Raw genomic sequence first — 16,480 nt, 5'->3', positions numbered from 1 at the left:
TGGAAAGGCTACCGGTCGAATTATGGTATTAATCGAGGAAGACGGTTTAGGATTTCGCGAAAATACTTGGAAATAAAAAATCACGAGACAATGTCTTATACAAAGTTTCACAGGAAGTTTCAAGTTATCATAGGAATATGAATGTCTAATCATCAAAATATTAAAAATAAATTATTGGAAGGTCAGTTAGCATAATTATTTTAGCTTGTAAACACAATGACAAAGTAGCAGGCCCTCCACAGGAATTGGGCCGATCGTGAAATAGTTGTTAGGGCACAAAATCAGGAATAATAATATACAGTAATAAAAATTGTTTTTTGCGTCTCTATTGTGGTCATTACCATTCTGATTATTATATGATTATTATCCTGTGAGCCATTATGTTCCTACCATTCTGCGATAAACTCTCAAAATTATCATTCTGACCGTATGCACGTTTGAACCGAAGCATTACTTATATATGTACGTTGCTGTATACCTGAAAATGTAAGTCTCAATTAACCCATTACTTTTCTATTTGTGTTTGTTCTTATTATATGCCTGTATCTCACCGCAAAGTAGAAAACTAGTTCAAATGTCTCCATTGGCAGCGTTCCCAAGGAATCTGAAAATCCTACGAAGTATGTTTACGCTCCTGGATTGACGGCTCCCCAGCCTAATTAATTCCCCACAAGGCAATTCTAACCTATTACTTAATATATTTTATTTTCTCCCATAGGGAGTGGCGCGGTCATAAGTGGTACAGGGATGACTAACACACAAAATTCCCCCGGTAAAAGTGACGATGTCGTAAAATTTGGAGGAAAACATGCGAACTAGTTATGCTACAAACTTCTTAATTTAAATTTAAATCATTGGATAGATAAAGACTTATAAAAAAAAGTGTATAGGCCTATAACTGCTAAGCTATAATAGGAGACCCTTTTAGAATATCTCATAGGAGATAACAGTCTCCCCCAAATAGGTTAAGTGAATAAGTAAATTTATTGTGAGTGTATAATTTTGTGAAGCTGGTTTAAATATTTCAAACGCAAAAATGTCAGAAGAATTAAGTGAACTATTAATTGCGCAAAAGCTGGTCGCGAAAAATGTAGAATTAAAAAAATCTATTCCGCAATTTGATGGACAATCAGATGTCGACGAATTTAATATCAATTGACCCAATTTGTAGAATTAACAAAAACAGAGCTAAAAACGTTAGTAAGTATGCTCCTTTTAAGATTAAGAGGGCAGGCTTTAACCTTCCTAAACAAAATTGAAAATACTGTAGGAGATAATGACAATTTGCAAATAAATACAATAGACAAATTGTTAACGGCATTCAAAGATAGATTCATCGAAACTAGTTCAACAAATAAATTAAAACACGGAACGGTATTCTTTGACCATACACAGAATGTGAGAGAAAATTTACACTATACAAGAATTTCAGTAGAAGCAAAATTTTGAAAAGGTTTTAGAGAATTGTATGAAAAAATCATGCTACACGCCTTTTTGCCAAGACTTACCCCATAATTATGTAGAATGGTAATATCAAAAAATATTCAGACATTAGATCTTGCAGTACAGGAGGTGGGAACAATGATCAAAATTGACACGATTGTGCTAAATCACAGTAAAACAAAAATAAATAACCTAGGCGAATCAACCGCTAGGCTAGCCTCCCTTGAAGGGCAGGCTTCTTCAAATTTATTTTCAAGGGATAGTTCCCAAGTACCACAAAGAAATAGAACGCAAGAACCCACTAGGCCAAAAACAGTACGTTTTCAGCCCATTAAACCAATCAGTATTGTAAATAGTTATGAAATAGTAAGATGCTATAACTGTAATCGACCTGGGCATATTGCGAGAGAGTGCCGTTCCAGGACCAAAGACATAACGGTACCAGAGAATGCCGTCGGTAATACACAAAATTATGGCAACCTTTTGTTCGGGAGAGCAAATTTTAGCACCAGTGGTGTACAAGGCTATATCCAGGGAAGATTACGCCCACCAGTACCTCACAATGCGTACCAACTGAATTTGTATAACCCTCCCCCCAATAGACAAAATAAATATCGATTCGAAAACCCAAATACCCGTCAAAGCCAATATAGTGCAAGAATAATATATAAAAAATCCCAAAAATTTACCGATGGGAAATGCAAATTTGTCAAGGCGACGGCTTTTGTAGTCGACACCAGCACCCGGCACTGTCGCAAGAAATCCAAATTACCGTAATAATACATGGCAAAATCGGCAAAAAAATGTAAATCATTTGGCTAGAGATTCCATAGCATATCTGAATCTACTGCAGACACTGACGGATGAAATAAATCCACAGGGAAAAGTGTCAGGCCCCCAAGAAGAATAAATTGGACCAATAAGGTGCCTAGAATAGTTTAAAGGTCCGACCCAGTAGTAGTACCGTCTTTTAGTGATAGTAATAATATGTTACCTATATTTAATGATTTTTGTGTGGCAAATGTTTACTTTAAGGCACGAATTAACTCTGGTGCAACGGTTAATATCATAAACTGATACGTATTTAATATGTTACTTCCGCATATTAGGCGACGGAAAAATGTTAATAATCCCAATTTAACTAGTGTAACAGGGCATAAATTGGACGCAAGAGGTTCAATTCCCCTAGATGTAAAAAGGGATAATAGAATTTTTCTGACAAACTTTATAATAGGTAACAATTTTCTATATGAAACCATCATAGGCGCTAATTTTGTAAGGCTGAATAAGGTGTTATTAGACGTAGCGAACGAAAGGTTCGTATACCTGGCAAATACCCCTTCCCCTACTTTAAGAAATTGTAACAGAGGTTGTGAAGAGAGTGCAACAGTAAATAGAATTTCTGGCTATATACTGTTGCAATCTTCTGAAACTCTTTTATCGCCACAAAGAGGACATAACATAACCAGAAATTTGTTTCCTTATTCTGGGAGAAATCGAAGAAGTGAAATAAATTTAAATAATAAGTGGAATGAACCTGCAAAAATAAAAATAGGAGACATGCGACGATATAGGTCGAATGAAATCAAGGAAATAGTGGAACTATGGAAAAAAGTAGTGAACCCCAATGCGGTTAAGGCGCAGCTAATAATATTGGCGGATAGCGCCAGTCTACGTTTAACAGACAATGAAAATAAAAAAAATATTATGGATTCGCAATACGGAAAAAAAGTCCCTCCCGAAACGATGCAAAGAATTCAAATATCACAGATGATTGGACCAGTGGATAGCAAATCCAAAATATGGATCGCGATTCCGTTAAATGGCATTCCGAAAAATATGTTATGCGAAGAAAAGAATATATCTTACGACAAAGGCGAAGGTTTAATTTGGTAAACTAGTAACTACGAAATGATACAACAAAGATAAAAAAGGGAACATGTCTAGTTCAAATTCAAGTCATATTAGAAAAAGATTTAGATAGGTGAAAAAATTCCCAAAGCAACCTAGATAACGGTATTAAAACCTCAATTAACAAATACCCTCTAACTAAATCCCAATGTTTAAAAAAAATTAATATGGATCATATTACTGACTTTAAAATTAAGCATAAATTAGGCGAATTATTATGGAATTTTAAAGATGTATTTTCCATATCCGAAGAGGATATCAGACTTTTACTTCCTTATAAACAATCACCTTTAGAGACCATTGTTACCGTTACAAGACAGAAATATCGTGTACAGTATAAACATCAACATTTGTTAAAAAATAAACCTCTTAGGTAGAGAAAAATTAGACTATACACCCCAATATAATTCTGAAATCAGCACTAATGATCTTGGTCCCAAAAAAGAATGGTAATCTGAGACTTGTAGTAGATTATAGAGCCCTTAACCAGAAAGTGGTTAGTGATAAGTTTCCTTTGCTAAAAATGGACGAAATCCTTGACTCTATTTCAAGTAAAAACAAAATTTTCACTTCTCTCGACCTGACCCAAGGTTACCACCAGGTGAAAATATCCGAAAACGATGTCCACAAAACTGCATTTTCTACAACTGAGTGTGGTTCCTACGAATACTTAAGAGTGCCTTTTGGACTTAAGACAAGTTCAAGCGCAATATGTAGACCCTTATTGCATCTATTAAGAGGATTAAAGAATATTATTCATTTTGTGGATGACGTTATATGTGTAGGAGAAAATGCCGAGCAACACTTAGCAACACCAGCTAAAGTGTTCGAGAAATTCAGAGAAGGCAATTTAAAATGCCGGCATGAAAAAGTAAATTTATTTCAACCTAAGATTAAATTTTTAGGAGTAGTGGTGACGCAAGGAGAGATATCCCCAGACCCAGACAAAGTAAAATGTGTTGAAAACCTCAAACCCCCTCGAACTAAGAAAGAGTTAAGAGGAATTTTAGGTCTTACTGGTTACATTAGAAACTTCGTCGCAATTACACCCAAATTGCGAAACACCTCACGGAATTAACTAAAGGGAACTCCCAAAATGTTACCTGGTCCAAGAAAGCTCAAACTTCTCTAGACCGTCTCAAAAAGGCACTCACCTCGGAACCAAAATTATCGCTGCCTAATTTTGAAAACGGACAATTTGTGGTCACAACCGATGCTAGTTCGAAAGGCAATGGTGCTATTCTTTCGCAAATAATTCCCGTAGGAAACCCTGATACTTTACAATGACCGTCTAATAAAAAAAAATAGAAAAAGTTATATGCTATTTGAGCAGAGCTTTATCAAAAGGTGAAAGTAATTATTCCGCCACAAACCTAGAATTATTATCTATAATCCACTATCTGGATAAATTAGGATATTATCTGATTGGCAGAAAATTTGAGCTACGTTGATAACACAAATGCCTGCAATACTTGCTCACTTTTAAAAACCCCACGCGAATTATATCTAGATGGATTATGAGAATCCAAGACCTAGATTATGAATTTAAATATTTAAAAGGTAAACAAAATGCAGCTTGTGACTTCTTGAGTAGATTCCCAGAAAAAACTCCGTTTTATTTTCGTAAATAACAATTTTTTTTTATGAAACCGAGAACCGAGAACGCCGTCGGAAGCCGAGGAAAACGAAATTAACGCTATCAATACTAAGAGTAAACATAAATGTAAGAAAAACAAAGTCAAAGACACAGTAAAAGAAAATAAGGATAACTATTGTCCCTTGTCCTTAGAAAATATAAAAAGAAATAAAAAAAGGGACGAAATGTCTTTAGCACTTATTAATTATTTTGTGAATGATGATGTGCTACTAGATAAATTCAAAACTCTTAGACAAGAAATAGGTAATTTTTACTATGATCTTGATGAAGAGATATTATGTAGAATTGTGACTGCTGAGACAAATAGAAACGAAACTTCAATAATACCTGTATTACCCAAAAACTTGATGATACCTGCCTATGAATATTTTCATTCAGATATAGGTGGACATTTAGGAATAAACTTTCTATAAATTAAAACAATATATTTACGTGCCTTCGGCATTAACAAAACTTAAAGAATTTGTAAGTAAATGCGAAGCGTGTAACTTAAGAAAAAAACCCAAGCCTATCTTAAACCCCCAATGGGAAGAGTCCCGGTAGCGAGGTCCCCCTTCGATTTTATCTCATTTGATTTATATGGAACCAGTAGAGGATTACCTGCTTCCAACAGAGGCAATACTTGCATTCTTTCAGTTATAGATCACTTTTCCGGATGTATTTTTGCAAAAGCATTAAAGAATCAAGGCGCGTACGCCACAAGTAAGGCGTTAGCGAAATTATTTTTAAAGTTTGGCCTTCCAAACAAGGTTATAAGCGATAACGGAAATTGGTGACATCTCCTTATCACCCACAACCTAATGGTAAAATAGATAATAGGCATAAAATATTTTAGAATGTATTAAACATTTATACAAAAACAAAAGGAACGACCGGGATCAATTCTTACCTTATTCCAACGATATAATAAATACGGCTTATTCAGAAACAACCAAAGAAAGCCCCTTTTATATATTATTTGGCCACAACTTCAGAATACCGTATCATGATATTGTTAAATTCTGACAATATTATAATGACACGGAGGATTACAAACAAGAGTTCATAAATAGAATTAGGAAAACTTATAAGATAGCTAGGCAAGAGTTGAAAAAATGTAAAATAAGCCAAGAGTTAAGAAACTAACCGAAAGTTAAGGGGAAAATAGATTTTAAAATGGCAGATTGCGTCGAACTAAGAAATGATGCAAAGATGGAGGACAGAAAACTTTCCAATAAATATTTTGGACCGTACAGAGTTGTCAAAAAGTATGATAACGATTTTACTTTTAAGATGATGAACCCCGATAATGGAAGAACTTACAAGGCATATATTAGCCGAATAAAAAGAACCAGATTTGCGGAAAGTCGGGTATCGCGTCCCTCTTTTACCGAGTCGTTACACACAGAAGATAAACCCCCTAAATCAAGACTAGCCGAGTTAAAACCAATTAATTTGAATCAAGAATATTTCGAAAATGATAGTTATGAGGCACACTTTGAAGAATCCTTAGCTATGAAAAACCTTGTTATTCCCACAAGAAAGTCCCTAATACCAGTTAGAATAAAAACGCCAAAAAGCCCAAAAAGTTCATCATCTGAGAGCGCAGGAGAATTAGATTATACGATATCTCCAAAAGCACAATTTTTTCCTGATAGAATCTCGACCCCTTATACCCCAAAAAGATTTTCAGACGATATGGTTTCCCCGGCAAACCCAACAGAGAGGCCCCTGTCACTACAAGAGGAATTGAACAGAGCGGTACAAACTCAGGGCATTACTATAAAGAAAACTCCTCCCAAAGATTCAATCAAAACAAATCTGTGAGAAGCTATGGATCTAATAAATTTCCCTATAAAACGAGGCTAAGTACATTGCCTTGGAATCGAACTCCCGAGTAGTCCAGGACTTTTAGCTCAAAAAAGTGTCGAACCCGGACAAAATTGCAATATAAACGAAAATGGTACCAAAATGATCAGAAAAAATTCTGTATAACAGAATAAAACTCCCAATAAATCTACGTGGGGCGAATACCCGAAAAACAGGGGGGCAGGGTGAAATGTGAGAGAAAATGGGAAAAATGCCGAACATGCCCAGAAAATAGTTTATAGTGAGTTTCATCAGGTTTTCACAGACGCTGATTACGAAATTGACATCTAAAATTCAGTATAGAAAAAGAGTACTACGGAAAATGGGGGAGCAGGGGAAAGAGGGGAGAAAAGAGAAGAATACAGGGTAGGGGTAGAAAGCGGTTTGAAAGATATTTTCTGGGAAATTCCTATCTGGTGATTACGAAATTGAGAACTAAAATGATATAAAAAAATTGATTAACATAAAACGGGGAAATGGGGGGCTAGGGAGGGGAAAAAGGGAAATATACAGGGTAGGGGTAGAAAGCATGTGGAAATGTTTACAAATATTAATACAGGAGATCTATAGAGGTTTGGCTACCCCATAGGTTCGGAAAAGGCAAAAAAACTCGAGAAAGAACTACAGAAAGATACTGAAAATACTTTATTCCGTATTCCTCGCCGTTATCAACAAGCACGTGGGTTCGTCAACATAATCCTGTTCTAATTCGACATTCAGTAAGAGAAGCAAGGTAGACTAGTCACCGTGGAGTTCCAGTGCTCCAGTAAAAGAAGGAAGAGTTTTTGAGCAACTCTCAGAACAAACAGCGAATTATAAGCTACATCAGGGAAAAACTCAGAGCCAAAGGATTTGAAGTCGTCCATGCAAAGGATGATGCTGACTATCTAATCGTGAAGACTGCCGTAACGACAGCAGAAAACTCTGAAACAATAGTTCTTGGCAACGACACTGACCTTCTGACTCTACTCTTGTATCACCTCCCGCCTAATGCAAAAACACTTTACTTCGAATCGTCAACGAACGCAAAAGAAGCGATAATACGGTTCTGGTGCCTCAGCGAAGTTAAAAAAAATGGAAAAAGTATCCAGGCTACTTCTGGTAGGGCACGCACTCTTGGGATGTGACACGACCTCACGAGTTTTCGGACTTGGAAAGCAAGCTGTGCTACCTCTTTTGAAGAAGAGCGAAGTGTTCAGAAAAATATGCGAAGTGTTTCTGGATGAATCATCGTCTAAAGATGAAATTGTGAAAGCGGGTTAATATCTTCTCCTCAGCTTGTATAAAGCACCACCAAACGAAGATCTCACTAAGCTGCGACATCGAATTTTCTTGGAAAAAGTTTCTTCGTCAAATACTACGGCGTTTGTTAAGCCTGAAAGGCTTCCGCCAACCGAAGCTACAGCTTCATTCCACTCCCAGCGAGTGTGCCTCCAGGTATCCCGTTGGAAAAGGGAACCAGCTGACCTCGACCCAGCTGACTGGGGTTGGGTCCTCAGAGACCATAAATACTCACCTATGATGACCGATTTGTTGCCCGCACCTCAGACTCTTTTGAGTGTCGTGAGATGCAACTGTAAGACAGGCTGCGAGAAATCGCGATGCAGGTGCAAGAAAAATGGATTAGCGTGTACGTTCGCGTGCGAAGAATGTCAGGGTATCAACTGTTTGAACAGGGACAACGAGATTGTTGAAGACGAGGAGCTCGACTAGTGACATCAATGCTGTGTTTTTCAAGTCAACTCTACTGCCTTAAAAAGTGCAGATTTTACCTATAGTTACTGAAGTTCTTTTTTTAGTTTTTTATTCAACGATATTGCCTTCGAAAGTATAAATTTTACCTATAATAGCTGAAGTTTTATACTGTGATCACTGCCAAGCGGTTGTTTTCTTTATGTTTAGTAATTCCAATGGTTGTAAGAAATGTCTGTGATTCAAGAAAGTAAAAGTTTGATACTTAAGCGAGTTATTTTGTCCATAGGCCTACTTATTAGCCATTAGCAGCTGGCTCAGGAGTCAGGCTTCCCTTCCCTTTTTCCGTTATTTCCTCCAGTTTTGTTCGTTTTTCATGGTTCTCGTTTTCTTTCCTTCATTTTAGGTGTCAGTTTCGTGATCAGCAGATAGGAAAACCCCAGAAAACACATTTCAAACTGATTTCTACCCCTGACTTCAATTGTCCCTTTTCTTCCCCTCTTTCCCCCTTTTCCCCCGTTATAGTGGGTCTCATGTTCTTGATTTCATTTTAGATGTCAGTTTCGGGATCAGCAGATAGAAATACCCCAGAAAACATATTTCTAAGTGCTTTCTACCCCTACCCTGTATTTTTAAATTTTTTCCCCTCTTCCCCCTGTTCCCCCGTTTTCCGTAGTACTTTTATTCTATACTGAATTTTAGATGTCAGTTTCATGATCAGCGTATGGGAAAGCCCCAGAAAACTCACTTTGAACTATTTTCTGGGCATGTTCGGCATTTTCCCCAATTTCCCCCGCATTTCCCCCTTTTCCCCTGTTTTTCGGGTACTCGCCCCACTTGGATTTATGGAGACTTTTAGTATGTTGTGCTGAATTTTTTTCTGATCATTTTGGTACCATTTTCGTTTATATTGCAATTTTGTCCGGGTCAAACCCTAAAAGTCCTGGACTAGACACGATTTGTTCAAAATAGAACTCTGGCTACTTGGCTGTGATAAATGTAAGAAAGGCTACAGCATAATTGTAAGACAAATTGTTCACGATAAAGTTACAATATAACTATAATGATGAAATATAATTACAGTTTCTGAGACAAGTCCATTTTTTTATCCAGCTGTTTTGTCGTTCGTTCTGTTTTTCCCATTTTGGTTTACAAAACATAAAAAGAAGGAACAAGGTCAAATTTGGTACTATTTTTTTACTTTACGATTGTGGTTGTAAAAAGAGAGAGAGTCGGAGTGACCGGGAAAGAGAGAGAGAAAGAGGCTCTAGAAGGTCTCAACATTCTTAGTTTGAAATTGTCTCAAAGTTATTAAAGTGTCGTCACAAAGCGTCGGCATCAGATATTCAAAGTATGCGATATCAGCGCATGTCAAATAACTTAAAACCACCAATTTCACTATGTAGTCAACGCCAATTTTACTGAATTTTTTAAATACCGTCCGAGCAGTTGACCCATGGAGTTTTTTTCAGAAACAGCCATCTTGAACCCTCCTCATGGTATGAGAAATTCGGAAGTTCAGAAAATTTAAGAAAATAAATTGAAGTGTTTATTATTTCATAGGTAAGCTATAGAAAATCAACTATAATAATCGGGAGCTGGAACATAATCACATTTCTTTTTATTTCTTAACAGGTCTTCTTTCCACTAATAACTTTGCTGGATGTTTGTCCGAAGTTTACGTAAACCATATCAATATATTATATGGTTTGAGATCAGGTCGACCACAGGCTGCTTATCATGGTATATTGACGCCAGAATTCCAAGCTTGCGAGGAAGTTAAAGATATACCTGTGACTTTTCCATTTGCGGAATCAGATATCCAGATAGATGATGCTGTTTTGGATAACAGAGTTCACTTAATCTTGGTTTTTAAGACTAGCCAAAAAGTAGCTGTTTTGGCCTACGGACACGTGGTCATGGATGTTGGTACAGAAGGGTATTGGGAGGTAATGTTGTGTACTATCTCTTCTTCTTCCTCTGTCTGCATCCCCTGCCCCTTCTATTTTTGTCTGTCTCTTTCTCTTCTCCCTCTTTCTCTCTTTCTTTATTTCTTTCTCTCTTTATCCCTATCAATCACTGTCTCCTCCTCTCATTGTCTCTTTTTTTCACTCTCACTCTCTCTTTATTTTTAAGCAGAACTAAAATTCCCTTGTTTATAAGATTTAGTTTAAGCATTACTCTGAGATTACTTCTGTGTCTTTTATTACATTACTTTAAAGAAGTCTTTTCCAACAAAAGAATTTTTCATGGAAAAGTAAAATACTGCATTAAAACAAGATGAGCAGAAATTAAAATAATTAATAATTCAGACTTAAAAACGAGCAGGAATCACTATCAAACAGCTCGCAGTAACGAACAGTAATTAAGGAGTGACTCGGTGCAATAGTAGCCATACCTCTAAAAAACCAATTTTTTTATGACAAGAGATACATAAAAAAAATCGGATTTTTATCCTGATTATAAAAAAAAACAGTTTTTTTAACAAAAGTAAAGAGCGAAGCTATGTCTTAAGCACAGCAAAAAAAAAAAAAAAAAAAAACAACCAATACTGAAAGAAAGGAAGCGCGACTGAAATTAATGGTATAATTTGGTTCAAGGGGGACGACTTCCCAGTTCATATATATAGTAATTTTCTGTTGGTTTTGAGTTTGAGCTGAATGTCAGTTTTAGTTTTGGTACATTATAAATTCATTATTGGTTTCGTCTTCATTAAGTCTAATATCTGTTTCTTTAATATATGTCTTTTAATATATGTTGTTTTTTTTTAACTATAATTGGGGTACAAGGGGACGACTTCCCAGCTCATATATCTACTAATTTCTGTTTGTTTTGATTTTCAGTTGAATATTAGTTTTATTTTTGGGTACATTATAAGTTCATTATTGGTTTCATTTTTTTGTTTAGTCTAATATCTGTTTATTTTAACTTTTAGTTCATTGTTCTCTAATTTTCCTGATATTGTTATTTGCTCTGCTATAACATGGCTTCGCCTTTTATAAAAAAAAAACTTTTTTTATTTAATTGAAGAATAAATGATACCCAAAACGAACATAAATATAAATAAATGGTCAGACAAAACAGAGAGAACACTAATGTAGATGAATAAATAATTTTAAAATGAGTAAAAATTAGATTGAATGCTCAAGTCAAACTTAAAACAAAAACAAATTAATGCAAACAGAAGTTTTGCTACTGCCCTTTTCCCCCTTCCCTAACTGTAAAAGACTAAAACTTGTTGCGTCATTTGCGTCTTATTGGAAACTACATGTATCTTGAACAATATACTTTTAGTTTTCAAAACATCGACTAAAATTAAATATAGACGACTGAAAAGAACTAATGAAAACAAATTGAATGTTATTTTATATATAGTGATGGTTAATTCCTGGAAACTAAGCAATTCAAAACTTCATTTCACTACACTTTCTTTTTTATTTTTTACTGTTGTAAATATGCAAAATATATTTTTAATATATTTCGCTTTCAGTAAAGTGCAAATGACGCAACAAGCTTTAGACTTTTACGGTTAGGAAAGCGGGGAAAGGGCAGTAGCCGAACTCCTGTTATTAGTGGTTTTTGTACGTTCATTGTTGTGAAGACACTGGGTGTTATGATTATAAGCCCACTGATTTTTATTTGGCTGTGACTGAATGTGATTCCGACACTTGAGGACACTGTTGGTGAAACCGCTTCAAATACGCTAATTGAAAAATCTCAATTCTATAGCATGAATGCGAATAGTATCATTGACTATAGAAATAGGTATGACAAGAGTGAAATCACACACTACTGTAGATCATGTGACCCTGACATAGCAGTACATCAGAATCAGTATACCTTTAAGAAAGATAATAGAACTTCAAGTGTCTTCTTCGAAAAAGACCTAGTAGTGTCTTGGAACTAAAAGATTAGAAAAGTCGTTTTTAAAGGTGATATAATTTTTTTTTCAGCGTGTAAAAAATTAAAATACAACCTAGTATAATTCTAGTAGCATTTACCTAAAATAAATATTAAATACACTTGTAAGTATATTATACACTAGAAAGTCGTTCAATTGATGTAAGTCAACGTAGATGTTGAGAAACTGCGTGTAGGTGCAGCCACCACATCTGAACATGAAAAAGAGTAGTGCATGAAAGCCACATGTCGTAGTCGTTAAATCCTGTACTCTTCGTTGATTTTGAATAATAGTTTTCCCACAGCTTTTAATAAAGTTGCTGATGTATGGAGCATAGAATTTATATGATAGACCAAGAGGATAAAAAAATTAAAGTTTCTTTGCTTTTTGAGAGATTCAAAACGCCTGACCGGTAGTCAAAGTTGATTAACTGCTTTTAAAAATTATTAGTATATTTTTAGCATAAGAATTTTTTTCAGTGTAGTCTGAATGTAGGCAATAGGACTTGAACCAGTACATGTCATAATCCATACTAAATGAACGGATTATTTTACTTGTATTCAGGGTGCAAGGTCTATTAGAACACTACAGTCAGGTGTGATTTCCCAGAAGTTTTCAAATTGGCTCAGTAATAGTAGGGTGATACTCTATGCCAGAGCATCAACAAATTTACACTCTAAACATACAGTCCTAGTTCCTGCTTTGGTCATATCCTGTGTGCCTGAAAAGTCCAAAAAAATCACCCAATGATTTTTTGAAAAAATTAAATTGGTTATTCCATTTTGAAATATTTGAAAGTCATGATCTAGGGATTGCATGGTCAACTCGTACAGAGTTCTATAGGCTTTTTTGTCAAATGATAGAGTGTACAGTGGAATACCATTCACTTTACACACAAGGCTAAATAAACCGAAAATATCAAAGTAATGGGGGGAGTCAGTCCAGGATCCAGCGACACTGCCACTCTTCACAAAAACCAAAGCCAATTTTGATGGGATTTCTCTATTGATAAACGTTGAATCACTATAGCTACGAGAACAGTTGGCAATGTGACGTTGATTGGTGGTTGTATGGGGGACAAGAAGTTTAATGTTGTTACCATTGGCTCTTGGCTTTTCCACTGCAATGCGACAGAGCTCATTACTTGTTGATTTCGAACATTGAGAAGTGCCGATGTTATAATAACATTTGCATCGGGTGCTGAAGGAATTGTTTTTCTCAAAATCATATTCTATGGGGCCATCTGTAAATTTATGTCAATCTTGACATTGGGGGTAGCCATTGGGATATATTGAATATCTCATGATTTAATTTTCCAACTAGATGATACTCCTGGGTCACTGCATTAGTCAGCTCACCGTCAGTATCAACACCTGATCGATATGCATAGACCAATTATTGTCCTCTCATCACATTTTATACCATGGGTTTTCCCATAATAAAGTTCCTGTGCCTTGAATAGTTGGATATATTATTGCTAGTGCTCACCAATGTTACATTAGTAAATAAATTAATTGGTTTGAAATGGTTGTGTAGACTACAGTTTTCATAGGAGAGACCGTCGCCTGCAGTTGGAGGTGTATTATCCGTGTGTTTCTTCACTACAACATTTAAATCAATAAATGTTAATGACTAATCAATGAAATAGCCTTCATTGGAAAATATTTGAAAGTGTATATTTTCCGAGAGGGGCTGTTGGGGATGAAATTGTTCAAAGTAACCATACTTGACGCTGACATCAACATTTTCAGCATTGAATAGATTCAATGAGGAACTGATTGATGGATATGATTCCTTGTGGGGGAGATAAGTCATCTTAAGAGAAGAAATCCTTCTTTGATCTAACAATCTTTTTCTTTTTCTTCTTCTGCTGCTTATTGCCCCTCGTTGTTTTATTTCTCAAAGTCCTTGTTGATGTCCTTTGATTCCTGCCTTGGAGGAGTATGATGAGTGAGTGACGTAAACGCAATCTTTTTAGTCCCTCCCCATTGTTTTTAGATTTTAATTGTTCACCAACGACTCTTGCTGAAAATCTAATATTGTTCATACGACTCTCCTTGAAACTCGTGCCCGATCCCCAGTCCTGTAGTCTGGAGGCAGCAAAATTTGATGCAGCAGGTACAAGATACTTTCTGGCAAGGGATATAGCCGAACGAAATAGCCTAGTAAACTAGCTACCAAGACCATAACCAGACATTGTAGTACGCCCTTTGCAGTAGTCCAATCGACTGCCTATTTGACGTGGAATCCAAGCATCAAGAGAACTATCGATATCAGGAAAGACAAATGGAATTATTCTATTGTTCATTTTTTATGTTAGTATACCATTTTCCCTGAAAACAGGTCAAAACGTAAATCTAATCAAGGTTAAGCACATTTAAATTGCTAGAAAATTACACAATACAGTTACTTGGTTTAAATGAACGAGTTTCAGATAGGAAGTGTTTACGGAGCTATAATGAAAATGCTTTATATTGTAGGGGTGAGCGTGTTCTAGAGTGGTTGTTTATTCAAGAACTCGAAGAAGTGGGACATTTGAATTACCATCCCTAGATCTTTCCGCAAATAAATGGGAGTGAAAGATACAAGTATCTATGAAGAACGCTGGCGGGAAGTCAGAGAAAATGAAATAATTACTATTGGCCCTTCTATTAGTGACTATATTTGGATCAAATCACAGAAAATCATACATGTTATAATTGAAAACACAATATACAGCGGCAATACGGGAACTCATGTTTATCTTTCCCTCCTCTTTTGAATAGCTGCAGTGAAAAGCTCCTTTCTTCTTATCATAAACTCTTTTATTGATAGTATAACACAATCAAATCATACAGGTGATCTCCTCATAGGGTAATTCAAAAAACTGGTCTTACATTCAAGTGATATTTTGAATTTTTTCTTGATCACCTAGTGGTGGTGGTCAATCATAAGGTACAATTTTTATTTCATATTTACTATCCTTTCTCAGTAGGTCATTGTTATTTTTGATAATACAAGTGACAATAGCCACTTCACATGCACCGTCAAATTTGACAGCACGTGAGAGTTTTGTTCAAAAATCACGTGTCACATTCAAATAATTGTAGAGACAATCAGAAACATTGGATAATAATGTTATATAGAAATCATTGGGCATTGTCAATATCTTCAACATCAATCAAAGAATCAAAATCAGAGTTGTATCTTAGCCACCGAACGAGTAACTTTTCTTTATCCCTGCGAGCATGTCTTTTTAATATCTTTTCTATTTGATAGATTTCACTAGAATTTTTAACTTTTTGCAATTCATAGTCATAAAAAACGCCAAAAACTCCTCATCTTTTTTATCACGCAGACGATCAGTTATGGGTTTAATGTCTAGGATTTTTGCCACTTTAAAAAGTTCGGTGGCCCACAACTATTTTCTCTCTTCAAAAACATGAGTTGTTCTATTAATTCGAACCGTATCGCCAACAATGAATTTATTTTTCTTCTTCTTGACATTCGATTCATTGTAATATTGTTTAAGAAAGGAGTCAATTATATTATGATCCGAATGATAAATTTCTATGTGTGTAAAGTTGGACACTGATCGATGAGGTCCCTGTTTATAAATCAAAATCATTTTATCCAGATCATGAATGAAATCCGGCGTATTATTTAATGCACAATATCTTTAAATTAAAAGTCAAATAGTTTTTATCAATTGATCGGCCAATGCAACCTTCATAGAACTGTGACTATGATGGAGCAGTGTAATATATTTCTCTAGTACTTTTGCAACATGAGTATTAACAAATTCACAACAGCGGTCCGTTTGAATTTTTTTTATATCAATCCTTTTCGAGAATACTTTCAATGGCCTGAGTAACTTCAACACCTCTCTTTGATCGCAATGCACCTTCATATCCATAGAGACTAAAAACACTGATTGCAAGTAGAATGTACTTGTACTATGGATTGTGACGTCTTTAAAGCTCATCTAGAGTCTGTAGATCTGCTTGCATTATATGCAAAATGTAAAATGCTTTAGTTTTCCGATATGC

The 16,480-nt window shown here is 35.5% G+C and overlaps 1 protein-coding gene across 1 annotated transcript in view; it reads left to right on the top strand.

Annotated features, from left to right (window-relative positions):
- Cdc27 (cell division cycle protein 27) overlaps positions 1-16,480 on the top strand; it is a 74,004-nt gene that overhangs the window by 11,563 nt on the left and 45,961 nt on the right. Inside the window, exon 3 of the mRNA XM_089099905.1 lies at positions 10,187-10,490. Within this exon, the coding sequence (XP_088956031.1) occupies positions 10,187-10,490 (304 nt within the window). The remainder of the gene's footprint in view (positions 1-10,186; positions 10,491-16,480) is intronic.

This window comes from Artemia sp. Qi Xiang Cuo, chromosome 14 (assembly GCF_049724085.1).
Source record: "Artemia sp. Qi Xiang Cuo chromosome 14, ASM4972408v1, whole genome shotgun sequence".
Classification (NCBI taxonomy): Eukaryota; Metazoa; Arthropoda; class Branchiopoda; order Anostraca; family Artemiidae; genus Artemia; species Artemia sp. Qi Xiang Cuo.
The sequence above is the reverse complement of the archived record's forward strand: the minus strand, read 5'-3'. Positions and strand labels throughout refer to the sequence as shown.